We start from the raw sequence: 27,140 nt of genomic DNA on the forward strand, positions 1-27,140 counted from the left end.
CTTTCTTGAAGGCATCTTTTTATCTGTCTTCAAACAACCTGCTCTTGCTTATGATGATACTTGAGATATGAAGATCATTTTCTAATATGTATGTGCATGTAAATTTATGTTTAGAGCTCTATACGGGTATGTTTACATTTACAATTATTGTATGTAATTCCATTGTATGTATTTTGGTATTGTTCGGGGAATCAGTGGGCGAGGGAGTGGGTCGGCCCGGGAGAGCAGAGTATTGTGTATCTGTATCTGTATTGTGTTTCTGTACATTTGTGTTTAGGACTCCCTTGAAAACGTGATGATTCAGCTCAAGGGGTTTATCCCACGAATGAAGAGTTGTGTACTCACTCACTCACCACGGGAAGCCAATGTGAAGGAATTTCATTCCAAAGAAAATGCATCCTCTTGTGTCTCGTGACTCATGAGTCAATTATCTCCAATCTGCCAATGTCTCTCCAGCACAATTTTCATTCGCAAGGCAAGGTCCTCAGGATGAATCGAAAGAATATACTAAGCAAATATGCTGTCCCCTATTTCATAAAAGTAGTGCACATAAGTAGTTGGTTTTTTAGGTTGGGTGAATTCTCACATGAATTTCTCACTGGTGGGTAGTGCTGATGCAGGATATCCGGAAATCCAGTCCAAGGTCTGAGCCGCCGTTCTTCATTTATGATTGGCAGAGAGAAATATATTCCGCAAACTATGGGTGAGTGGATGCATTTTAATCCACTTTCCCGCGTCAGCCTGATTTACGCGTAAACTTGGCTCCCGGGTTTAATCGTAATTGGAAAGTGCTTCAACGTTAAAAGGAAATGCCTAAATTGAATTGCAGGATCAAAGCACCGCAGACATTGGGGGAGACTATCAGACTTTCGGTGGTTCTTTGTATTTAGGGTTTTACATCCGCTGGTGGGCCTAATATTTTCTGAAGAAGGAGAAAAAAAACAAAAAGAAAAACACCTCAAAGAAGATCAATCACTGTTTTTGAATTCTTTTTTTATTTTTTATTTTTCTGCTGAAGCAGGGCGGGGTTGCATAAACCACAAGTTATCTTCAATGTGAGACACGATTATGTCGTCAACAACTAAAGAAATCCTAAGCATGTCAAAACCAGATGTGTGGAAAAAAAACAGAAAAAACCCCCCAAAAAAACAAAACCTGAGAAGACATCTTCATTGTTCCTCTTTACACCCCCCGGGGTTAAGCCCCAATCTGTCAAAAACATGGCGGAATGCTCGGTGAGCCTTTTGATTTCAGCGTACTCCTGTGCAGGGAGTCCCAGCCGCCTTATGTCTTCTTTTCTCCCTCACTTTGTCCCTGCCTCCTCTCGCTATCTGTCCATCTCTCTCTTAATCTTTTTCTGGTTAAAGTGTCGGCGGCAGGGGGAGGGGGGGGGGGCGCCAGGGCACCGCGGTGACATGTTTTCTCGAACGCGGCGCAACGAGCCCTCGGCGGCTGGATCGATGCGCGGGCGCCCGTCGCTCCGCCTCGGATTGATGAATGAGAGACAGCTAAAACGCCCGGAGGGGGGGGGGGGGGGGGCCTGTGAGAATGACAAGCGAGGAGACGGAAAAAAAAAAAACAACGGACGCACAGACGGCTGTAAGTGTGGGATTATCTGGCAGGTGCAGCCACGGCGACGCAGCCCTCCAGTCAGGGCGGAGCGAACTTGAGTTGTCAAACACCGAAGTCTCAGTGTGCTGTCGGCCACGGAGTGAGACATCCAGGTGGGACCCAGCCCCGACCCTTTCCCTGAGGATCATGCAACTATGTAAACCAGGAAATCGAAAGCATTAACAGAGCATCAATATTAAATGGATGAATAATTTCTGAATTGTCTTTCTGACACAGCAACGTGTAAGAAAACCATCATGGTGAGGGCATGGATGCAGTGTGACGCAACCCTTCATTACAGAGACTGATTAAAGCCTGTGAGCTATGGCTCCAGGCTGGATCTATACAGCTGGTCAATAAGAGTGGGTGGAAACTGAGGCGTGTGTGTGTGTGTGTGTGCGCGCGTGGGAGGGGGGGTATTTCCCCTCCTACACAGATCCAGAGTGACATTTCGAGCAGTCCCACATGTAATTACACCTCCCTAAAGTGACAGCGTGTCTCAATCTCCTCATGTCATTAGTGCGATGTTTACAGACACCGGGAAAACATGTTGAAGAGGACAGTGCACACAGAAAATAAACACCAGGTTGTTGCAGATGTCATCATGATAAGATTAGCCTTTCATCCTTAAGTCCAGTATTTTCTTTGACTTGTCTCTGATGCAAAATCTTCTTATTTCTAGCCTCCCGTGTACAGTACGTCGCTTTGGAAAAAAGCGTCTGCTAAATAAATGTAAACTTAAATTATCACCTTATTATATCCTGGGAGCAGGGGAGGGACAGACGCATCTGCCAGGGGTCAAAACTTACAACTTGGGGTGTGAGACAAACACACACACACACACACACACACACACACACACACACACACACACACACACACACACACACACACACACACACACACACACACACACACACACACACACAAATATTGCTATGGGCCAAAAACCACCTGGGAACCGCTGGGAACCACCAACTCAACAACAACAGCAAAACCTTTGTAAGCAGAACGTCACACGGTGATTCCGTCGAATCTGCTTCGCCATGAAGTTAAGAGATCGGAGGAAAGTGCACTTTCACCAAATGTTTCAAGGCATGAGGAGCCCTGCGTGTCTGCATGGGACAGAGATGGTGAAGGTGGGAAAGAGGTGCTCCTCTGTCCTCCTGATCTATTCCTCTACTTGTCCTTTGACCTGAAGCAGGAGGCTGACTGCCCCGTAGCAGCTGTGCTACCATGCCACCTTCCACTTTTACCTTCTGATTGTCCCTCTGATCCACCTGTTCAGCTGCTCTGGACGTCTGGTTTATCTGATAAAAACACAATAGTGTATTGTTCCCTGTGTGCGCGTGTGTAAAATACTGGTATCTCTGATTACCCGACTGCTTTTGTCAGAAGGTTGAGTTTCTCCTCTATCTCTCAATCGGATCCTTGAGGGACTCCGATAAAAGTGGGCTTTAATTAGGAGAAATGCGCGCGCGCGCACACACACACACACACACACACACACACACACACACACACACACACACACACACACACACACACACACACACACACACACACACACACACACACACACACACACTCTTAATCTCAATTCAGTGCTCTCAAATTCAACTAAAAGATTCATGACACATACACATAACATCCTAACACACTCATACGACTCCCTCTCAATGACACCCTGAAAATAGTTGTTAATAATTTGTTTGTCTCCTGTTTAACATTTCCCGTTTCTTTTCTACTCTGTGGCTTGCACACACTCCTTCTCACTCTCTCACTCACTCACTCACACACACACACCGACACCGACACACACACCGACACCGACACACACACACACACACACACACACACACACACACACACACACACACACACACACACACACACACACACACACACACACACACACACACACACACACACACACACACACACACACACACACACACACGAAAGAATCAGAGTCAACCAAGCTAATCATTATCAAGTGGTTATGGTGCTGGAAAAAAAAGTAAGAAATTAAAACCCATTTTATTCATTTAACACGGAGATGGGACGCAGGCAGCCAGTTAATTGGAGATAACAGCGGAGGCAAACCTACAGTATCAATAGAGGCTCTCTTCGTCTAAACTCCATAATGTGTTTGGACACAGTCTATCACTCCCGGTTTCGCAGCCGCAAATTTCAAGGGTGATCTACGAGATAAGGGCTTGACAAGGAGACGGCGGAGGAGAGAAAATAATCAACGATTCATCAAACAGGTTTCATCCCCACTCCGTTCCTGCACACTATATCTTCTATAGACAAGCTAATTGCATCATTTGTCGTGCGGCTCGGGTTCCCCGGGGAGAGGAACATACTCTCGCACATCCGGCCTGTTCTTTGAGCGATTTCCGCGAATTATTATGGTTCCTTCGTTCTTCCCCGCGCCTCGTGAGCCTTCGCGCCACGCCGGAGGTGGGGGAATTAAAAAACGCTCTTAAAAAGGTTTTGTGGTCGTGGACAAAATCTCCAGTTTTGTCTTGTTTGAGAAATGCTCCTACATTTCTTTTTTTTTTTTATCTTGAGGAGTGTAAATAAGCCTGGGGGTGGGGGTTACGTCCCCCCCCCCCCAGGATACTGTAAACAGTGAGGAAAGAACTGGAAAAAGATGGAAAAAGAAAAAGAAATTTCGATTCGGATTCTGGATGGGGTTATCATACAGCACAGCAAATGCAGCTCTGACTATGAAGAGGTGGCGTCTTCTGTGAAGGACGATGTAATTTTTTTTTTTTTATCATTTATTGAATCTGGACCTATTTTTAGTGACTGTCGGTGTGTGATTGGCATCAGTCAAAAAGGGTCTGATTGATCTGCTGACTGCCAAGTTCTGCATTATGTCCTGGTCATTTATTTATTTTTGCTCTGGCATCGTGTTAAACCAAACCAAATATCAAGAGAAATAAACATCATTATCCACGATCAGGGGTAATAAAACAGAGATGGAATTATTGATCAAGGTCTGGGTGATAATTTGACGTCTGTGAGTGGTATTGTATTGCAATAGAATGAAGCCAGCGTCATAATACACAATTTTGTGGCACAAATAATTCATGAGGCATGAAATATTTGACGGTTTAACTGAAAAACGACAAGTCTGACAGCATATTTAACATTGCTCTATAGCTCAGAGGGGCTGAAACTGAACCGTGAGAAATGCTCTCATGATCATCATGAAAACTAATTATTTCATATCACCAGCCCCAAACCCTTCTCCTGTATCTGAAATGACTATTTGGTTGAGTCCAGTTAAAAGTTCTGCCCTAAACATAAATAGAGGGTACTGTTTAAAAAATGACGATACCAGTGCCAATACCAGTACCATTTAAGGGATACCGATATCAATAGAGTACTTCATTCGATACCTTATTTTCTACTATACCCATCATGTGAATGGAAGCATTCAGCTGTGAAAAATGCCACCATTCCTCCCCATCCAAATGATTTTTACCCAAATTGAAAGTGTTAAAATGATTGAAAAATATATTTTAAAAAACGTACAAAACTGTACAATGAAGTATTTGGGCAGTGTCCTTTGAAAAAAATAGCCAGTACAGGAGGAATGATTACAGTAAAGTCACATTATATGGAAGCACGCTTGTGGTAATTGGCTGCGAGCAAAACCATACAAATAGTCATTTTTCTTCTAGATCTCTGAACAAAAAGGTTTGAATGCAGGTATCTTTTGACTGGAGAAATTTCCATACTACTTAGTATTGGGTTGTTTCGGTCAATAACCTTAAAGGTATTGCCGTACCAATAGACAGCCCCGTACATAATACATGGTTGAGTCTTAAAACAAAGGAAAATGGACAACCAGGCTGATGACAATCTGGCTCCCTCTTGCTTCCTACAGGAGGTGGTAATTGTGCATTAGGCTGAGCGTCAGCAGAACTGATTCATGCCATGCCAAAGTTGCCCAGGTTTCAGTCTGGCAGTGACTGTGGCACACCAGCTGCTCCCAAAAACCAAAACCACCAGCTGAAGGGGCCAAGGCAGCGGAGATTATCATAGAGACCTGCAGTGGCTGCTGGGAGGGCGGACGCAGACGCACAAGGGCAGCTGGGTGCACACATGGCATTGAAAGGGCTGGGTAATGGGAGCGATGGGGAGGTCAGATTGAGTGATCCATACCTCATAATAAAATTGGCACTTGTGTGTATATTGCACGTGTGTGTGTGTGTGTGTGTGTGTGTGTGTACGGCTTAACAGCAGCCGAGTTGTAAAGCTGTTTAGATGGAGGCCAGAGGGCAGATATGATTTAGCGTGAGGCGAGAACCCCCAACCCCGACCCTCATCCCCACCCCACTTCTGGAGGACAACAACACTCCTTAGTGAAGAATCACCCTGTGGAATGAGGCCTGACAAAGGATGCCTTAACACCGAGCACACCACTGGACTACGGAAACCTGCACTCACAGGGACACGCACGCACGCACGCACGCACACACACACACACACACACAGAAAACCACCCTTGCATGTACACACAAGGACACATACACACACAAAACCAGCCTGCACAAACACATACACACATTACCAAAAGAACACAGAGCCATCTCCCCTGACGACAGTTAAAACAGCCCAGGCGTTTCAGAGTCGGGCAGGAACAGATAACTTTCGGTGAATCAATCTCCTCTGCAGCGCGTCTCACCGCGGGATGCATCAAAGGTCTTTCAATGCATTATTCCCGTGTTATTTGGCGCCGCATACCAGCTCGGAGTTTTAAGTGAATATGCCCGTGTCCGTCTGCATGTGTGTCCGTCTCTGAGTATGTGTGTCGGTGTGCTCTTCCTGACCTCGCCGAGATTTGCATGAAGACGATCAATGTGAAGACAAAGAGCAAATAAATCTTACCCTCCTCATCCTCACATCCTCCCACATCCTCGGGAGAATCCTTTACAGTGTTTCGCCTAGGATGGAGTTGTAGCAGCGGAGGTGAAGCACCCGGCAATGTAATCGAGGGCATGCGTATTATTATTATTATTATTATTATTATTATTATTATAAACGGCTATCCGATATACATCTATGTCTTCGGGAGCTTTTGGCAGGGTCAACGCGTCACAGCCACCAGGTGTCCCAATCTCGTGAGACTACGGACCCGGAAGCGCTGAACCTGCTGCTGTGTGTTTGCACTTGTAGCGGGCAAGCTGCCGATGCTAAGCACCTGCTCGCACTACTCCCCCACAGCCTGCAGTTTTCGGGTCTGCGTTGGGAGTTTCAGGTTATAACAGGCTTTCGGTTGACCGTCCACTTGCTGCGACCATTGCCGGCGAATGATAACCCTGAATCCGTGATCAGCATCCCCTCCTTCATTGTTGACATCTCCCTGGTGCTTGTTATAATCGCTGTGCTGACATTATCAGGTAAGCGCGAAGTTTCTCTTTTATATGCTTCACTCACAGGTGTGTGAATTGACCTGGATATGAAGAAATAAAATAATCAAAATAATCAGGGCTCAATCCTCACTTTTAAAAGTGGCTGCCGGGCCGGCAACCAGGCATCAGCCTTTGGTTGCCGAAACTGAAAATATGGTTGCCATTTTTAGTCATTTATATTTTGAGTAATTAAGATAACATGCAGTTATACATCAGCTTTATAATGAAAATGTGACAAAAAAAAAATGTTTAAAAACTTTATTACAGCAAACAAACAATATTTTTTGTAGTTTGTATTTTATCTGATACTTTACAGAATATGAATTTCAGAGGGGATGAAACACGGGGCAAAGACGGACAAGAGCTGTGATAACACTTATTCCTCCGGTCACACTTGGCCTGTTCTATATGCTCACCACACAGTCAATAAAAATCTCAACAGTCCTATGTTTCCGAGCCCCTGAACGCAGCATCGCTTCCTGCTTTGGAGCGCTTTCAACCGGAGACTAGAGCCGTGTCCGCGTCTTTGTTCTAACGTAATGTCAGAGAATGAGTCCACGAGCAAATCGATCCTGGATAGCGTTGTTCTCTCGGATGGCTAACCCCCGTTATTTGGGGGTACACGGTGCTGTTTGCTGTCCCATTTTTTCATGTTTAAAAGTGGTTGCCAAACCAGAGGCCACGAAATGGTTGCCAATTGACTCAGTCGGGTCACGGCAACCGTTACCAGCGATCCCGGATAATATAACGTTCCTACGTTTCTAAAGATATAAGACGGAGCCCTCTCCTTTCCTCTATTAAAAAAAATATTCAGCAGCGGTGGTCATATTTCAGCAGCTGCGTCTCACCGCTGTTAGGTGCATATACGGGAAACACTGCTTTCATAGCAATAGCACACGCATAAACTAAAAAGATTACACCAAGCCAGGCAATATGAAATGTACATCATAAATAATCCTGTTTATGGTAATTCAATGTATGATATTTCCAATGCTACAAAAAAGATTTCCTCTCATATTTCAGACCTCATACAACTGAAAAAAAAGTTGGAAAAGAGTCGGAAGCAGGCACGAACAAGGATTTATTCTGAAGTGTATGTGTTGTGTAGAGGGGGGTGAGTCTGATTTACATACCATATTTCCTCAAATAGTGGCCCTTTATTTACCTCAGCTGCAGAGGGTACCAGGCTTTATTGGAAGCAGGGTTATATTAGAGACATTCTTTTATATTTAATTCCCTCTGTTTAATATTTGATCATATTTTAGTATGAATTTTAAATCAAACTTCCGTCTGGGTGCCATGCCCTGCAAACACATGTATGGTGAAAAAAGAGGGAGCTCGTAGCTACTACTATGCACTTGTGGTGGGAGCCGATGGGGAATTACAGTTTTCCGAGTTTCCCTGCACCACTCCCTGCTTTGAAGCGCTGGAGAGTGAGAGGGCTGGAGAGTGGGGCATTTGCCCCAAGAAGGGATCTGCGATCTGCTCAGCAGCAGTAGGAAACACAGTAAATTAAATACATCTACAATAAAAAACAAACTATTTTAATTGCTTTGTATGGAGAAAAGATCACTCTGATGGAGCTGCCGGACACCTTCGATCAGTTTTTCTTTGGTCTGCATTTGAGGGAGGCTTTTATTTTTTTGTGTTGAGCACGCCCCCAGCATTCATTAGAGGTCGGTTTTTATTTGACTACCAGTTGATATTGGAGGAAATACGGTATTCGTGAAACCAGGCATTTTCTAAGCAGGTAGAGCTTCTGTTACTCAATTTAATGTAGTGTACTTTTTTTTTTTTTACATTCAACATATAACATTTAAATAAAAATAAAAAAATTGGAGTGGACACGGTCTTTAAACTCAAGAACACACCTTCTTTGTCGTCGTGGCGGATGACGGCGTCCTGTATGGCGTCGGCAGGGCCGAAGCGAACACGGTGTTTCTTGCGGTGGGTGTGTGGAGCTCCGGTTTTTGCTCCACCCTGCTGACGCTGGAGGCTCTTCTCTCTCTCGTAGTACGCCCTGATCTGGTCACAGCGCATCCTCCTGACCAGCCGCTGGCGCTGGCCAATAGGAAGAGACTCCAGCAGGCACTGGTCTATCTCCATGTTCTGACGAAAGACATTACATAGCTGGAAACAACCTAGAGAGAGAGAGAGAGAGAGAGTAGGAAACAAACGTCATCGGTCACAGTTTTTTAAATCAGTACAAACCTTCTTTCACACACACACATATATATATATATATATATATATATACACACACACACACACACACACACATATATATACCAGGGTGACAAAATAAAGGAATCATGCTGTAATAGTGAGTCATATTAGTTTGACTGCATATAAGTGTCAGCTAAAAAACATATCTCCCAATTCTCATTCTGACTTTTTGGAAAACACAAGCCAAATAAGTCTTTGCGTTGCAAATTGCACGCGCATTGGTCACAAAACCTGCAGAATTTCGAGGGTGTCATGGGGAACAGTCTTGACAGTATGTGCCAAATATGGACAAACTGCATCAGAAAAGGCTCAGTGGGCGAAGCTCACCGACATGGCGAGAAAAATGCAGCGTCCAGAGTCCCGCACAGAATTGAATCAGCACCTCAATCTGAAAAAACACACATTGTGAGCTCCTCAAAGCATGGGAGTCATGGAAGGGCAGCCATTCAGAAACCACTCGCATCTAAGGCCAACACACAAAGACGACAACCTGATGTTAGGCGCAGAAAGCCTTAATTCATTGCTTTAGTTACTTTAGTTGAGACGGTTGGCTGTGGGCATATTGAAGGTTGTGTGAGTTATTTTGTTATATATATATAAACAGTATATTGAGGAAGCACAACGCCTTGACACCTCAGCAGTGAACAAAATGTAATAAAGTTATGGGCAGCCATCTTGTGGGGATCATTGGATCCAATAATTGCTCTGCATGGTCATACTGGCAAAGGAATAAGAGGCCGTTTTGCAAGAACTGTTCCTATATGAGGCTCTCATATTCCAGGATGATAATGCATCCAGACACACTGCTGAACAAAACTGTGGGAGTCTCTACCCACGGGTACGGGTTAACAGAGGGAGATTGAGTCTTTCTGGCAGTGGGAGAGGTTTATTAATAATCATAAATAAAAAAGGCTCACTGGCAAAAACAATAAAAGGAATAATCAGTGTCTCTTGTCTCTCCTGGGTCGCAGACTGGTCCGCAGGCGTTTCAGCGTCCTGCACCACGCCAACCCCACTGCACGACAACACAACACATAAGAAAACTCTCCCGGACGGCTCCGACCAATCAGCGCTAACGAGGCTGATCGGGCGGACCCCGGTACGGCTGCGTCGCAGCGGAGAAGACGCCAGCGGCCGCCACCTGCCATCCGTGGCTCAACCACGCCCTCTCGTCCGCCACGAAAATCCAAAGTGGCTTCATGAACACACCGGGGTGCACGTGAACTGCCGTGACCCCGTGGCCTCCCCTAACACCTGATCAGAACAGCGTTGAACCTTTATGGAAAGTTGGGTTTCCACTTCTTTCTTCCCTCAAAGAAGAGGAGGCTTCCTTCTTGAAGAATGGTGCTATGTCCAACTACACAACGGGATTGTATTTATAGAATTGAATATCTGCTCGATATTGTATTGTTTCAATTTTATTATAATTCCCAGGCATGTTAGCAGACTGAGTGAACACTGGGCGTCCCCAGACTCGCACACACAGAAGCGTTTCTCGGCTTAATGCGCAGCGCTAGGCGAGTACGACGCCCCAGACAGGGTTCGGCTTGTGCGCATGCCCGTGCGTTTGCTCAACCGTTGCGTGCGAAAGTGTCTGAGCATTTAGGGCTCGCCATATTCACAGTGGAGTACATTTGTTATGTATGTTTAGCTGCAGGGTAAGTCAAGGGGAACGTGTGCGCCGGGAACGCTGTTGTGCGTGCCGTCTTCCCAGCGCCCGCGGCGTGCACTGATCTTCCTGACTCGGCAAAAAAATGTCTTGGCTTCTCTCTGTGGACTTGAGCCAAGCACCTGATCGGTAGGCAGGAGAGGAATGTATTATAGTTTACCGAGGTGGGGAGTCTGGGCGATAATGAAGAATTTAGTCTCATGATAATCACAGGCAATTCCACATGATATGTTGAATTTCCCATCCTGTGAGCAATGGTAAGAACTATACCTACTATAGTTATTATAGTAAGTATTATACTTACATAGTTGTTATAGTAAGTATAATACTTACTTTAGTTATTATAGTAAGTATTATACTTACTTAAGTTATTATAGTAAGTATTACACTTACTTTAGTTATTATAGTAATATTATACTTACTTAAGTTATTATAGTTAGTATATTACTTACGATAGTTATTATAGTATTATGTTCAGAAAAACACAGAGGTTTGTACAGCAAGTCAGGGATACTATTTTGGTAAACAATATTTGACATTTTACAACAATCATGAAGACAGACCTCTGCAGCAGTTTTAAGCAGACATTGTCGTCTGCTTGTTTGTCTCAGAACATTGCTCTTTAGTCCAGAGCGTAGAGCTGGGGTGACGGCTTGAAATCTCCGCAGGCGTGGAGGTAACAGCGGATGGAATTGGCATTGATCAACAAACCCCCCCAGTGAACATATCATCATGGTCAATTTGCGCAACGAGCAAATAAAACATTACTGAACGGTGCTTCAAATTCATTATGATACGATTCCAGTGCAAGATAATACGCTGTAATATTGAATTATGACCCCAGCCCTAGTGAACACTGCTTCTGCTCACTCCATATATGGCTCAGATGCGGACACACACACAGACACCTACACACACGGACACACACGGACACACACACATACACGCTATGATAAAACAAATGTATTTCCCAAGATAGATTTTGGAAGATTATATTACGCTGAGAGCAATAGTTTTAGCCCAGTGGAGCAGTTGCAGTTTGTGCGTGTATGCGTAGGCGTTTTGTGTATTTGTGCGTGTACCATCCACAAGTGAGTACATCTTGTATCGTCAAATGCCGTGCGTGCGTGTGTGTGTGCCCTGCAGGGAGTACGTAGGCCACAACTGAGGTGATTATTTGACTAATTCGGGTCACAGCCAGCCCACAGGAGAGCGGGGGCAGGGGAATGGAAGGGGCTTCTTCTTCTTTCCTTCACTCAGCCGCTTCCTCCCTGAACGACCTCGGCTTGTCTCCTCTTTAAATCCATCCTTTATCAAACAGTCCCGTTCCCTCGCTGCCACGTCAGCCATTCCTTTTTTTTTTTTTTTTCTAAATGTTCTCCTTTTATCTCTCCCTTCTGCATTCCCAACTTCTGTTGATCCGACAGTGCGGACACTCTGGATGCCCCGAATGTTTTCACACGCACGCACACACGGGCGCGCACGCGCGCGCGCACACACACACACACACACACACACACACACACACACACACACACACACACACACACACACACACACACACACACACACACACACACACACACACACACACACACACACACACACAGTCTCTGCCTCGCTCAATTCAATTGAATTCAATAATTTAATTCAGCTCAAAAAATGTTACTGCCAAGATAGGAGTGAACAAAAGAGCTGCAAAAGCGTCAACATTTTTTAACAATATAACGACAATATAGGGGTGGGCGTTGTACTATTTCAGTACAAACGGTACACTGGCGGAAATATGTCCATAGAAAAGGGATTTAGTTATATCATCTGCACCGGTAGAGAATAGCTTGATAACTTTACATCACTGTTAACTTCATTAATTACAGTAATGTCAATGGTGATCCAACATTTTCTGTTTGTATTTCAGTTTGCAGTGCTGCAAAACATCATGTTCCCAACGTGTTTTAGTCTTATGTGAAATTTGTCCAAATATACAAAAAAAGTCAAGCACAACAGAGCAGTTTATTGTAAGCTTATAATTCTAATACATATTTACTAGCCCAGAGTTCTACACTGCTTTTAAAGCATTGGTTTCAAGTATACATAGAATAAAACATAGAATATGAAGAGGTGATGACACATCTTTAGTGTTATATTTAGTGATTTTTATGCTGAGGCTCCTATTTGGACATTATTTCTCCCTTCTTTTCTCCCTCACACCAACTCTGTTTCTCCTCTCTCTTGAGCGGGTCGCACGTGGGCATGGGGGTCCCGCCGGCCTGACTAAATGCAGGATGATTCGGGCGGGGTGTCGGTCTGTTGGCGCGGGACCTGGCTCCTGGCCTGCGGTCTGTGCCTGGCCCCCGTGGCCCAGGTTCTGCACCTATGGCTGCATCTTGTGCCTGCAGATGGGGGTGGGTTGTAGGTGTGCGCATCAGTGGTGTGGGGTCTCCTTGCACTCCCTGGGACTGGATTTTGCTCCTCGGGGCCGGGCGTGTGTCTGCGGTCTTCTGTGTCTGCGGGGCATGGTGCTCGGGGCTTTCCTGCGGCCGTGGGGTGTCTGTGCGGCTGCGGGGCTCAGGGCTGGCTTTGAGGCCTTTTCCGCTACTTAGAGGCGCCACGATATAATAGCGATCTTATAGACAAGAACTAATTGGGACAAGTCCTGAGCAGTCACCGGTGGAGACTTCACACGCATTGATGGTGGTTCTGTGTAACAAAAAACTGTGCTCTTGTCATCTTACAGGTCGTCCACAGGACAGAGTTATTGCAGCAGTTTTTGACAATTTAAGAATGAATAAAGAGTTGCATTGCAGGTTGAAAACCTCAACTCCACTTGTAGACTAAATCTGTCCTAGATACAATGGCACAAATACTCTGTGTTGTATGCCCAGCATGCTGACAGCACAGGGTTAAAAAAAACAACAAAAAAAACAACTGTTTCTCATTGTATGTTCTCCTCCGTCTCAGCGTGCAGGGAGGGGTGGGGCGCGCCGGGCGGGTGATGGGTGACTCAGCACCACGATCCTACATCAGTCTGTTAGTCTGCATCAAACCACAGCCAGCGGGACTCCTTTGAAGTTCTCTGGTTTTCCCATCATCATCACCAGCCCCCCCTCCGTCTTCCCACTCTCTCATCTCCCCTTCTATCTATTCTCATAGAAACACTAATTCTCTGAGTGCGCCATTCTCTTGTTTTTTGCTTGAGAGAGAGAGCGAGAGAGAGGAGAGAGAGAGAGAGAGAGAGCTGTCTTGGCTGGGGACATACACAACACATAATCAATCTAATTGATTGCAAACCTCGGGGGAACAGCCCTTCCACAGACGGAATATTTCAAACGAAAACACACACTCACTGAAACAAGTTGGGAGTACGAGCTCTGACCGTATCGGAGCCATCAGTGTTATATTGTAGAAGCGGGTGCTATGATATGTCGATAAAATGACATGTCGGCTGTGTCGATATGTCATATGTCATGATATATCTTACTACGTTTTCTTAATTTCGTGTAATCATTATACATTTACTTTCTTGACTTTATTTGAGTTTCTCCGAAGAGGTTCTTTTCAATTCTCACAGTTCTATATTGATTCAAACGTAAGCTGTGCGGCACGCGCGGCTTGGAACCGCCGCCGTTCAAACTCGCTGAAGGATCACGTCACATTTAGATGTCGCGTTCATTTTCTGCGAGTTCGTTGGGAGACTGCGTTCCACTCTGTCTGGTTCTGGGACAGCGATCGGGAGCGCCGCACTCTTCCCCCTCCGGTTGACGACGCACTTGCTTAGTGCCGCCCCCCCGGGGGGATCGTACCCGGTGCCGGCAGAATTGCAGAGTGATTTGGAGGCTGATCAGGAACCAATCCAAACACTGACGGTGTCATTATTCTTCAGCCATTACACTGCCAATCAACTTTAACTTCATAATGAAAAGTAATAGCAAAAAAAGTTGTCTTTTACCACTTTAACTTATTTGCTACGGTTTATATTGCACCGTTAAGAATTGGAATGAAGGGGAAGCATTTCACTACTAACTTGACATTTAATGCACTGTTACATATTTGACAAATACAACTTTGAACGTTGAAATTCTTCTATCCCCCTAAACAAAGCAACTTGAAAAGCTTGTGTGTGTCAATGTGTGTCAAGAGCAGATCGTTATCTAAGTGCAAGCGCACACACACACACAATAATTGAGCCGCTATGTTCTCTAAGTGCTATTTTGCATTGGTAGTCCAATCCAAACACTCTTTCAAACACCTGTGCCATCTTTAATCCCCCCTCCATCCTCCCAGTGCCACCTGCCTGGACAAAAAAAAAAAAAGGTTTCCTTTTGTCCTCGGGATTCCATTTTTCAGGCGAGGGAGGTTGTTAGAATGCTACTCAGACCAGGTGTCTACCTCAACTGTCTCAAAGCACAACGGACACACACAATTATATACACAAGTGCTTGCATGCACACAAACACATATTTACATACATTAACACATTTACATACTGCGCACCTCATTGATATCACCTTCCCCCCTCTCTTTCTCTGGGTTTCCCCTCTCTCTCCCTCTCTCTCTCTCCCTCACTCGCTGACACACACACACACACACACACACACACAGTGTGTGACAAGCCAGCGCTGGACGTGTTGTGGGTGGCAGGCTGGGTAATTGCATGAAAGCATCTGAGTCAGAGAGCGGGCCGGTGCCAGGGCTTAGAAACAGCGCGGGCGAGTCACTGCAGGGAGCAGGAAAGCACCAGCATAGGAAGCCTGACTGCAGGGACGCAGCCAGCCGCATATCGGGGTTTCACGAAATTGATCTCCATCAAAAGTCTTGAGGCAAATTGTCCGTGTTTTGGAGTGAGTGAGGAATCAATATACTTTTTTTTTTTTTCTTTCCCGAGCAGAAACACAGACGGATGATCTTCAGAGAGCAGACACAAATGAAATCGCAGGCAGGTGGATGATTTTATAACGTATGTTCGTTCAGTATGTTCAAATGCTGTTTGATCCCTCTTCACCTGCAGGCATCTGCCTGAATGTGTCTATAACATTTTATTTTTATTTATTTTTTTAACGAAACATTTCTCATCTCCTTTCTTTCATTCATTCTCCACTATCCATCCCTCTCCCTGCAGCATTGAGTTCCACACACAAGGCTCAGGTTTTATGACAGTAACGCCAGCGTAATATAAGTCTGAATAATATTCAAGATATCAAATTGTGGAAGGGGTTGGATCAGAAGGCGATTCATGTGTACCAAATGCGGACTAATTCAATAGGCGTGATCGGAATCGGTCGGCAGGTACATTTACATATAAAATAAATGTCTTCAGGTGAGGATAAGCATTGAGAAAAAGAAAAGGCTCAACAGTTTGAAAAAAGGGGGGAATGAAAATAATAAAAAAATAAAAATGGGATAAGAAGATGCAGAAAAGCGCGCACCAATTCACCCATGCACCATCTTGGATAAGGAGGATATTGACATTGATATTAAAAAATCGTAGAGTCATGATGAGGTTTCACGTGGTATGCCCCTCCACACAAGATGGAATTAATAGAGCTAAACTGTTAGTCCTCGCGTCCTCATGGAGAGTCAAGGAAGTCTCTCTCTCTCTCTCTCTCTCTCTCTCTCTCTCTCTCTCTCTCTCTCTCTCTCTCTCTCTCTCTCTCTCTCTCTCTCTCTCTCTCTCTCTCTCGTAAATCAGCCATGGATGCACCACCCCTATCGTCCGTCCCATAAACTCCTAAAGTATCGCGGCTGCGCGTGGCCGTCATCACACGGACTCGCCGATGCCGATCCCCAGTCCTTCCGGATTTCACCGGAGGGACCGAGGGATGGTGGACACCCTCTCAAGGCATATATGTCCTGAGGTCTTAAAATGGCCGCAAGATCAATCGTTTACCACGGGAAAGATTAATGTGACTGGATGTGACTGAATGGGAGTAGAAAGGAAAGAATGAATCAGATTAAGAATGAATGCAATGGGGCCGAAAAAGCATGGTGAGAGATTATGGTGAAGGACACACACACACACACACACACACACACACACACACACACACACACACACAGAAGAATGGGCTGCATTAACCAGCATCTTCTCCCATCCTTCTCCCGGCTGTCAAGTATTGATTGAATGTGGAATATCCAGCGCCAGGCCTTAAGCTAATAACACTGACAGCACAGGACATGCTTGTAAATTAGATGGTGGTGCACGAGGATACGCAAACAAACAACGGACATACTCGCACGCACGCACGCACGCACGCACGCACGCACGCACGCACGCACGCACGCACGCACACGCACACGCACACACACACACACACACACACACACACACACACACGTGTGCATAATATATGCACAAGCTTACATGCATACCCACTCGCGCTAGACCACAATCACATTACATGGAGTTCTTTGGGCGACTGCTCGAGGGGGAGGGTGAGAACGAGAGAACGGAGGGGGAGACAGAAGGGACCAGGGAGACTCTGTGACAGCCTTCAACACCTCCATCGTCCATATCTTGCCCACCCCCAACTTCCCTCCGCCCCCTTTCCTCCCCCAGCCTCCTTCCCATCCAGTCATCATCACTCTCATCTTTGCTCTCGGCGGTCTGTCCGTCATCGCTCCTCAGGTCCAGTCAGTCAGACAGCCAGCCAGTCTCTCTCTCTCTCTATCTCTCTCCTGACTACACTCCATCCGTCCTGTCCTTTTCCTTTTCCCAAAACACACACGCGCCACTCTTCCCCCCTCTCCATCCATCCCTGTTAATCACCTTCAGTTCCTTAGTTTCTCCTTGTCGTTCTCTCTCTCTCTCTCTCTCTCTCTCTCTCTCTCTCTCTCTCTCTCTCTCTCTCTGTGTCTCTCTCTCTCTCTCTTAGTGTGGGTCAGACTCTCGTGAGGAGTTTGCTGCATGTCCTACTCTGTAGCCGCTACCTGCCGCATTCACCGGACAACTTCAAACATCTGCAGCAAGGACCACTGCAGCAAGCTCACACACGCACTCGGGCTGCACACACACACACACACACGCACGCACACGCACACACACACGTTTTTGCACCAATATCAAACCAGCAGCTGTTACTACAGGGATGAATATTTAAAGTTAAGTACAGAACATCTTTGAGTTGCTGTACACACCACTAAAACGACACGATAGAACCCTATACTAAGGCATGCAGAAATGCGCGCGCACGCAAGCACGCACACACACACACACACACACACACACACACACACACACTTGCCATTACAAAGAGATCCTGGGGGATTACTTACAACATTTGATGAAATGGTAGTGAGACATTTTCCGGCTGTGTCAGTTTGCCAGTCAGTCAGTGTAGCTGGCAGCAAGACGAGGAGGCAGCAAGTCAGGCGGCCAGACGGAGGCAGCTACAGGTTCCAGCTCAACTAGCTAACGCACAACCATCAGCTAGTAAACCAGCAGGATTCATTATTCATCGCTCCCCCACACGCTCTCCACGCTCCGCTCCTCCAACTGCATTATTCACCAGCACCACAAGCAGCAGTCGCAGCAGCTCCGGTTGCACCCCATGCGGTATTACACTTACACACACACACACACACGCACGCACACACACACACACACACACACACACACACACACACACACAAGCACGCCCGCTCGCTGACACTCCTCAGGTCTGGCGCGCACATGCACACCGTCGGCGAGAGGAGCGTTGGCGGTTTTCTAGCAGTCCTCGCCTGCGGCCAGATAACCGCCGCACAACCTCTCCCCAACCATGACCGACGCACGTGCTCCGTGCACGTCACTGACAGACAGCTGGCCGGGGCCCGCCCCCCCACTCAACACACCCCCAATGACGCAATGCTCTCCTGTTCTCCCACTGCCGCCCTCCCTTTCCTCCCTCCCTCCCTCGCTGGGTTTCACGCCGCCACACGCCATCCAGTGACACAGATGCACACTTCTTGCGTTTTCCCTCTTCCTACTGAGCTGAAAGAAGGGGGCGGGCGTCACTTGCGCCTCCTCATTCCGGAGACGTGACAGAGGGAGAGAGGGAGAAAGTGAGAGAGCAGGAGAGCAGAAGAGAGAAGTGGCGGGGGCAGAGAGAGAGAGGAGGGAGGTTGGAGGAAGGATTGGATAATGTGAGGAACGTGCGACAGCAGATACAGCAGGGGGAGCAAGAGGAAGAAAAAAGGACGAACCGTGAAAGATGCCAAAGAGAGAGGGAAAGTGTGTGTGTGTGTGTGTGTGTGTGTGTGTGTGTGTGTGTGTGTGTGTGTGTGTGTGTGTGTGTGTGTGTGTGTGTGTGTGTGTGTGTGTGGTTGAGCTGCTGCAGTGCGGCTCTCGGTTCTGGTACACGTTTTAGCGCTCCTCTAAGGTTTAAGTGCCCACAAATGAAGTGCTATTAAGTCATTTTCACTGGGTTGGGGGGCCATAACACGAGTACACACGCACACACTCACAGTGAACATCATCTATTTAATGCTGCTTTTAGGTATTCATATATGCAAATCAACCTTAAAGCACAGAGTCGGACGAATGCCATACAGCACCATATACACGCCACAAAAACCCTGTATATCTGTGTGTATACGAGAGTGATAAAGGTGAAGACAAAAGAGCAAGGGAAGTAAAAAGGAGCGAAAGAGTTGTAGAACAAAAACCCAGGCTCAGTGAGTGAGTGTCTGTGCGTGTGTGTGTGTGTGTGTGTGTGTGTGTGTGCGTGCGTGCGAGTGTGACACACATTTTAAATCCGTGCGACCGTATGTGCTCCTGCAGGTTCACAAGGCGCTACACGTACCTATTCCCAAATTATGTGTGCCTCGGCTGCCAGTAGTTTCAGCTGTGACCTCCATTCTCTTTTTTCTGGCTGATGCGGAGCGACAGAGGGTGTGGGAGGGTTTGTGTGTGTGTGTGTGTGTGTGTGTGTGTGTGTGTGTGTGTGTGTGTGTGTGTGTGTGTGCATATGTGTTGTGGGAAGAGGGGGTGAGGAGCTGGAGAGGCAGGTGAGGATGACATTGTGGTGACAGTTAAAGGAGATGAGAGCTTCAGAGAGCTTCAGAGAGAGAGAGAGAGCGAGAGAGAGAAAGAGAGAGAGAGAGCGGCTGAGAGATGGAGTGTGTGTGTGTGTGTGTGTGTGTGTGTGTGTGTGTGTGTGTGTGTGTGTACACCTGTGAAGTGCATGCTGGAGTAAATCCTGTCGTAGGAAATCAGGTCACAACAACAACGCTCCGCCTTTGCAATTCCTTCATTCACCTGGCCAAAACCGAATACTAGCAGGTGGGTGTGTGCCCGCATATGTGTATATGGAATAATCGCCAGAATTTGCTTTCATTGCCGTACAGCAGAGGTCACTTGGTGTGTGCCTGCATGTGTGAGACTCCAGTTGTCTATGTTTGCGTACTTGCAAAGATTAAAAATATCTACTAAGTCATACTACTTAACCCTACACACAGCCTCCCGCTTAAGGGTTTTAACTCGTTAACACAGAGACACTCACACTCATGTATGTAAATGCGCACACACACACACACACACAAACACAGACACACACACACACACACACACACACACACTTTCAGTTTTAAGGCTCAGCAACACTGAACAATCTACCAGCAATACACAGAGACCTATGGATGATGTGATGACTAAATAAGACAGCAGTCTACAAAGAAAGAAAGAACTTGACCAAAAAACAACCACCGTGATCCATGTCCCCAAACACCATGGTCAGTACCACCCCATCATGACAACACAGCGAGGCTGATCAACTTTGACTCAACCAATGGTTTGACATCTGGACCACTTGCAGACTGGGGTGAGATCTGCAAACGAGTAGTGTACTGGTGAGTAGTTGAGACTACTAAAACGGCATTTTACTCCAAAAAACTGTTTTGTCGTGAGTATACACAAGCCTCTCCAGTGTCGTGCAACTTTCATCAGATGCTGTTGAGATGAGGTGAGAGGTGAAAGGAGGTCTGGTTTGAAAGTGCCAGTCGGCGTCGCTGCGATACTGCAGCAGGCACAGCACCGGTGGTAATGGCAGTCACATCATAATGACTGGAGCTTTCAGCAGCTGTAATTAGGTCAGGCGGAAGGAAACAGGAGCCCCGGTCCGCACGGAGATGCAATTAGATGGCGATGGGGACAGCGACGAGGGAGGAGATCCATAGACAATGCTATGGATATTTGGAAAAAGTGTATTTGAGTATACATGAGTAATGAAAAAAAAAAAAAGACATTTTGTCTCAGCATGAGAAACAAGGACAAAAAAAAAAAATCTCATTCGTAATCAATCTATTCTATCAACGCTTCTTTTTCTAACACCTTGGGTTGGAAATATTTCAACTAAGAGTTTGTATTGCATATTTATATACTGTCGTTTGATGTGATCTGTAGGGTACTGTTATCGATTGAAATACTTAGTCATACACAAAAAGATTGCCTGATTTATAAGTGCGTGACGTTACTGTCGCTCTGCTGTTCCCCCCCGGTGCCGAGTCAGAGGAGCCCATGTTCTCACTGTTTACTCTGCGTGTTCAGCTGCCTCCTCGAGCGCGATCTGTTGAGATGATGCCGAATAAAACAGGGCGTCGAGCGGAGGAAGCGTTTGCGATCACTGCTCAGCCTCAGGCCCTTGGAAAGTTTGGGGGCAATGCATAAAATATGAGATGGGATCGCTCCTGATGGATACATTTTTAATTCAACTGTATGGGATACATTTAACAAAATTCATATTTATTTATTTCAACCAGCCCAAATGTATATTATGATTAATGTTTGCATATATTTAGGATGACTTCATGTTGATGAGCATGTGAAAGCCATGGTGTCCGGTTGCTTTTGAAACCTAATGTTCTCTCACGGCTTATGATAAAATATGATGTTTGCTCAGGGCACTGAAAGGAAAACACTGGATTGGAGTCATCGGATCAAATTAAAAGAATTGCTTTCATTTCTCAATTTTTAAGTTGGGCAAACCTAACAATATGGGTTTTACAAATTGATTACTTATTTTAAGTTGAACATTGTAACACACACCCACACACACACTATCCACTTAAATACAATCACAGTTTATTCAGTGGTCATTTGTTCCGTTTCCTGCCTCTGTCTGCCTCTCTGCATCTCTCACCCACACTTTGAAGGTCATGTTAAACGCCCTCTGACGATTGTCCAGCATCCTCTATATCTCAGCTGCATTTTAATCTCATGCTGACTTGGTATTTTTTTTAGGTCCTCCTTGGGACAGAGTGATCCAGGTGTCTAAAATTAGCCCCAGGCAGAGTGCGTGCTTCGGCAAAGTCATGATTTTTCTCTTCGTTCAAGTTTTTATGATCAAAACGAGAGGGAAAGCAAGAGTATACTACACAGTAAAGTAGTTGGGGTCCCAACAGGATCAATAACTAAACCGAGGAGAGCAAGCCTTTCCATACTGCTCATGAAGGACCTAACGATAACCCTCCCAACATTTTGGAATGATGCACTGATCCAAAAGGCAACAAAATGAATTAATCAATACATCATTCAAATTCGGAGCACATCCAATTCCACAGCAAAAATAGCTTCAAGGGTTGTGATTAATTCAGTGGCACCGGGAGTTTGCGCTCGTTTTTTCCCCTTTTGCTCTGGTTGAAAGATAAAAGGCTTTACAAAAGTGAGCACAACTTTACGGCCCTTAAATTCAGATAAGTGTTGCGCGGCAATACTTCACCGCAATTGTCTTTAACGATGCACTTTCACCTGAGTATGTCTGAGGCATCAAAGAAATCATAACGACACCACTGATGTTAAAGTGGATGGCACATCGAATGGAGGTGCACTGTATTGAATCAAACAGCCGCAGATTTTGTCACTAAATTGCGGATTATTGTTATTAGGACAGTAATCGAGCATCGACCAGCACATTTTATTGGACCCTCTCAGACGTTACGTCCATTTGTTTCGTCAGGCCGTGGTCAAAGCATTGGGCAGCTTCTTTGATTTTACAGACCCATGCACATTACCATTAAGAATTCGATTAAAGGGTTTCATTTATCAACTGCAGTGCTGAATACATTTGATCAGGGTGTGTTCTTCAAGTATTGATTAAGGTAATCCTGAGAATGGTACGATCGATATTGCAGAGTTGAATTTGCGGTGATGGAATTTCCGTACGCCTCACGCCTCAAAACCATGCGCCTCGTCTGGTGGCACATTGAGACGCGTGCACACCAACGATGTGTTTTGAGTATTGTGGTTGTGTCTGTACACGTAAGCTGTGCTGACACACCTGACACAGCTGAAGTGCTCACTCCCTCTTCCTGAACAGCAATGTGAACGCTGTTGAGGCCGTGCATGTACTTTGGCATGTGCACACCCGTGCATGTACGTCCATGTGTTTTGTTATACACACTTGTTTGTGCTGTCTGTGTGTGTGTGTGTGTTTGTGAGAGTGTGTGTGTGTGTGTGTGCGCGCGCGCGTGTGTGTGTGTGCGTTGTGATACTGCATGCTTTGCTCAAGGTGTTGGCATGGGAGTTGATATTTAGATATTTTCTCCAGGGCTCAAGATGAGAGAGTCAGTTCTCTTATCAAAGCTCGCTATGCTCCAGAGCACAGAAGAAAAAAAACGTTTAAAAGTGCAGCAGCCATTCGCTCTGCTCTCACACAAACTAAGACTATTGAATAGCAAAGCATCCAAGGTTGGCTTGGCCAATCTTGCAAAACTCCCATCGCCGATAGAGGGCATAGAACTTGATGTAAGGTGAAAGAAATGCAGGATTTATAATTTACAAGTCAAGTATTTCCACAAAAACATCCAGTTTTTACTCAATGATGTTCCCAAAGCAACCGAAGGCAACGGGGAGACGTGCGTTTCCACGGTCCTGACCGTGGGGACGCACAGGTTTTTTTGGAACGAGAAGGAACAGGACAGTCCCTTAGCTCGGTTGTGTTTAATTATTTTGTTTCATATGTGTAGGAAACAAAGGAAAATAAATAGATCTACAATAAAAGAACAGGCTCTCCCTCTCTCACTCGCCACTCCAGTTTCAGAACATGGTAAACTGCACTTACACACTGTTTCAATGCTCAGATTTTCCTTGGCAGATAAACAAAAATTTAAAAATGAATTATCGAGTCGATGGCATATATACAATTTAATCATAAATCTTCTCAATCCAAGCGAATTGATGCCTTTCTCTTGGTACAAAACAAGCTTTTGTGATCATGCAAAAGCACATCTTTTACCTTCTTGTCACAATTACATGTTTCAAATACCAAGGCATGGTTGTCAAAGCATCGGGCAGCCCATTTGATTTGATTTTTGCAGACACAGGGGAAAAAAAACATGCACATACACATAAGGAGTTTTGTGAAAGGGTTTCATTAATCAATCACAATGCAAATTACATTTATTTTCCTTTTTGTCAGGCTGTGCTCTTTGAGTATTGATTATGTTTTTCTTGAGGTCCACGTTAAAATTGCTGAATTTTCACTGATCGACTTTGACTTTGAACCATAACATAACAGTTGCGCTGGACATGATGTGACTACTGCATCAAACAGCTAGAGTGGCTCACATAGCAGTTGTAGTAAAAGTCGTAGTAATAGTCGTAGTATAAAAAATGATGAGATGAATGGAAAGCTCCAGTTACTACAGTGTTTTCCAGTTTTTTCACACATGCACAAATCTGTTTGTGCATGTGTGAAATTGCCTGTATAATCTGAATGTGACTCCATAGGCTGGATCATTCCATAATCCCAGCATCCCCTCCAAAACACCAGCTCAGTGCATGACTGGACTGCACAGCAGGCTCTAATAGATAACATTTATAATACTAGTTAATGGCCCACTAATGATGTGGGAAAACTGGGCCGTTTTGAAGGTCTACCAGTGAGGGGAAGAATTAATCCTTTTCTTGTGTAGTGAGCACTGCAGTGGCAAGGCACATGAACACAATTGCTATTTAATTCTAGGGGGGTTGTTATGGCTGCTTCGTCATTTTCTGTCTATTTTGGGGTGAGCAAAGGTAGATGAGTATTCAGGCTCTTTTTTAGCCAAACATACATTGACAAAATATGGTGGGACAAATAAATCAATACTGCAATATATTGCAATACCTCTTCTTGTGATATGTGAGGACACAGGCGCCATATATCGTTTTATTTGTATTAACTGGAGCCATCTCTCTCAACCAATTACCTGATGTCCCTGCATTAAGACGTGTTGTGAAGTTACCTTGCTATGAAGAAAAACTTTGGTTTATCTCGTTATATCCATTTTTTTAATGTACTTATTTTTTAATCCAGTGCATTAAAAATGCACTGAGTAAATATTGTATATGATTGATTGCTTATTGCATATTTTACATACTTGCATTCTTCTTCAATTAGACAGGTATCGTGATGAATCAAAATATTATCTTGTAATATATAGAGTATTGTAGAACTGCCTGTATCATGTTACCATCATTATAGTACAAAAGTGATAGTAAAGTATTGTATCATGAGTTATCTGTGATTCTCCCTATGGCAAACAATCCTAGGAACTGACCGGGACAAGTCTTCTCCCACTGCACAGAACTAAAGGATATCAGGAGTTTAGGAAATCAAAAACACTTTAGCAGTTTCAAACTTTTCAAACTTTGAGCTACCTTGTAGTATAATAAAGGCTAAATTAATCAATTAAACATAATTTTGTTGTGGTTAATTAGTAACCCCACATGAAAAGAACCTATTACACGTTATACTAAAACCACCAATACTCAAGACAAATGTATCAAAAAACCTTTTAAAAAATGTACATCATTAAAACCAACAGAGGGAGCCAAAGTCTAGTACTTCATGCAAACAGCAGAGGGAGCCAAGGTCTTCCATAAACATGCAGCTGGAGGCTGCAAGGACACATGCCCATATACGGCGCAGCCGAGAATTGTAGAGTCAGCTCTTTCCTAAGAAAGGAACAGCTGGCTGGAAAATTAGAGGAGTTTGTAGCGACTGCACTCTTCCAAGAAAGGGGAGGGTGTTATACTATGAAGGCTGCAATTGACTGCCTGGAAAGTGACATCAGAACGCATGATGACAAGACTTCGAGCTCCGATTGGCTCAAACGGGATTTTGAGTAATTCATGACACTGAAAGAGGCAGAACATGTAAATGAGCAAGCTTCTCCGTGACTATAAAGTGGAGAACAAAGAGAGATAAGACTGGCTGGTTTCGTGATGCACACTCAAAGTTTTTTGGTGTATTTGGCTCTCTGATATACAAATAAAAGTTTTTGCATCAGATTCAGTTCCACTGTTTTTTCATCCTAGTTTTTGAAGCCGAGTAAGATAGAAACGTCGTGCAGAGATCCAGATTTTTGACTGGCCCCAGACCTGGATCTTTGTTTAACAACGACAATTTTATTTGCATAATCTGTTATTTTTGGGTTTTAATAATCTTTCAGATGTGGTTTTTTTTTATTCCTAATGACCATTAAAACTTGATGCAATTTAAAAATCACACTGCTACCACATTAAGTAGGTCAACACAAGACTTTGGAAAAACTTGGAATTACTCTTACCACTGCAACTGAAGCAGCAATGTGATACTTGGACTCGGGCACTGATGCAATAGCTGTAGCTACATATTAAGGCATTTCTCTCACTTAAATCCCCTTGCAGATTGATATTCAACCACAGCTGTCTCTAATGCATCAACCTCACGGCAAAAATAACCTTTCTGCACCGCAGAAGGGTTATTTTTGCAGTGCAGAAAGCTACAACCCAGGCAGCTCCTCGGCAAACACATACAGAATTAACTGTATACATACTAGGGCTGAAACTAATAAGTACTTTCACAATTGATTAATCTGTTGATACTTGATTAATCCCTAAATTCATTAATTCATAAATGTTCATCACAGCAAAAGTTATCTGAAACCTAACAGGCATCCTGAAACTACGACATTGCTTACTACTAGAGATGGGACCGATCCTATCCAATATCGGACTGAAGTCGCCGATCCACGTGCCCATCCAAATATTATTACATGGTCTGCTTCCTAGAGAATTCAACTCAGCAAATAATTAACCTGTAAAGTGCAATTCTAAGTGTGCGTGAATAGAACTGGCAGTTGGAGGTGGGCAAACCATCACTGATTGAAGCAGCCATTCAGCTGTGTTGGTCCTCAAAATAAGACATAATGATTCCTACGTATATAATATGCACCGCCATAGAGCCACTGGGAGTTGTAGTTCT

General features: G+C 44.9%; 1 protein-coding gene across 1 annotated transcript in view; it reads right to left on the reverse strand.

Annotated features, from left to right (window-relative positions):
- myo16 (myosin XVI) overlaps positions 1–27,140 on the reverse strand; it is a 148,189-nt gene that overhangs the window by 93,952 nt on the left and 27,097 nt on the right. The window contains exon 3 of the mRNA XM_080019405.1: positions 8,915–9,184. Coding sequence (XP_079875531.1) covers positions 8,915–9,149 — 235 coding nt within the window. The 5' untranslated portion in view covers positions 9,150–9,184. The remainder of the gene's footprint in view (positions 1–8,914; positions 9,185–27,140) is intronic.

The sequence above is a fragment of the Zeus faber genome (assembly GCF_960531495.2).
Source record: "Zeus faber genome assembly, chromosome: 18".
Taxonomy (NCBI): Eukaryota; Metazoa; Chordata; class Actinopteri; order Zeiformes; family Zeidae; genus Zeus; species Zeus faber.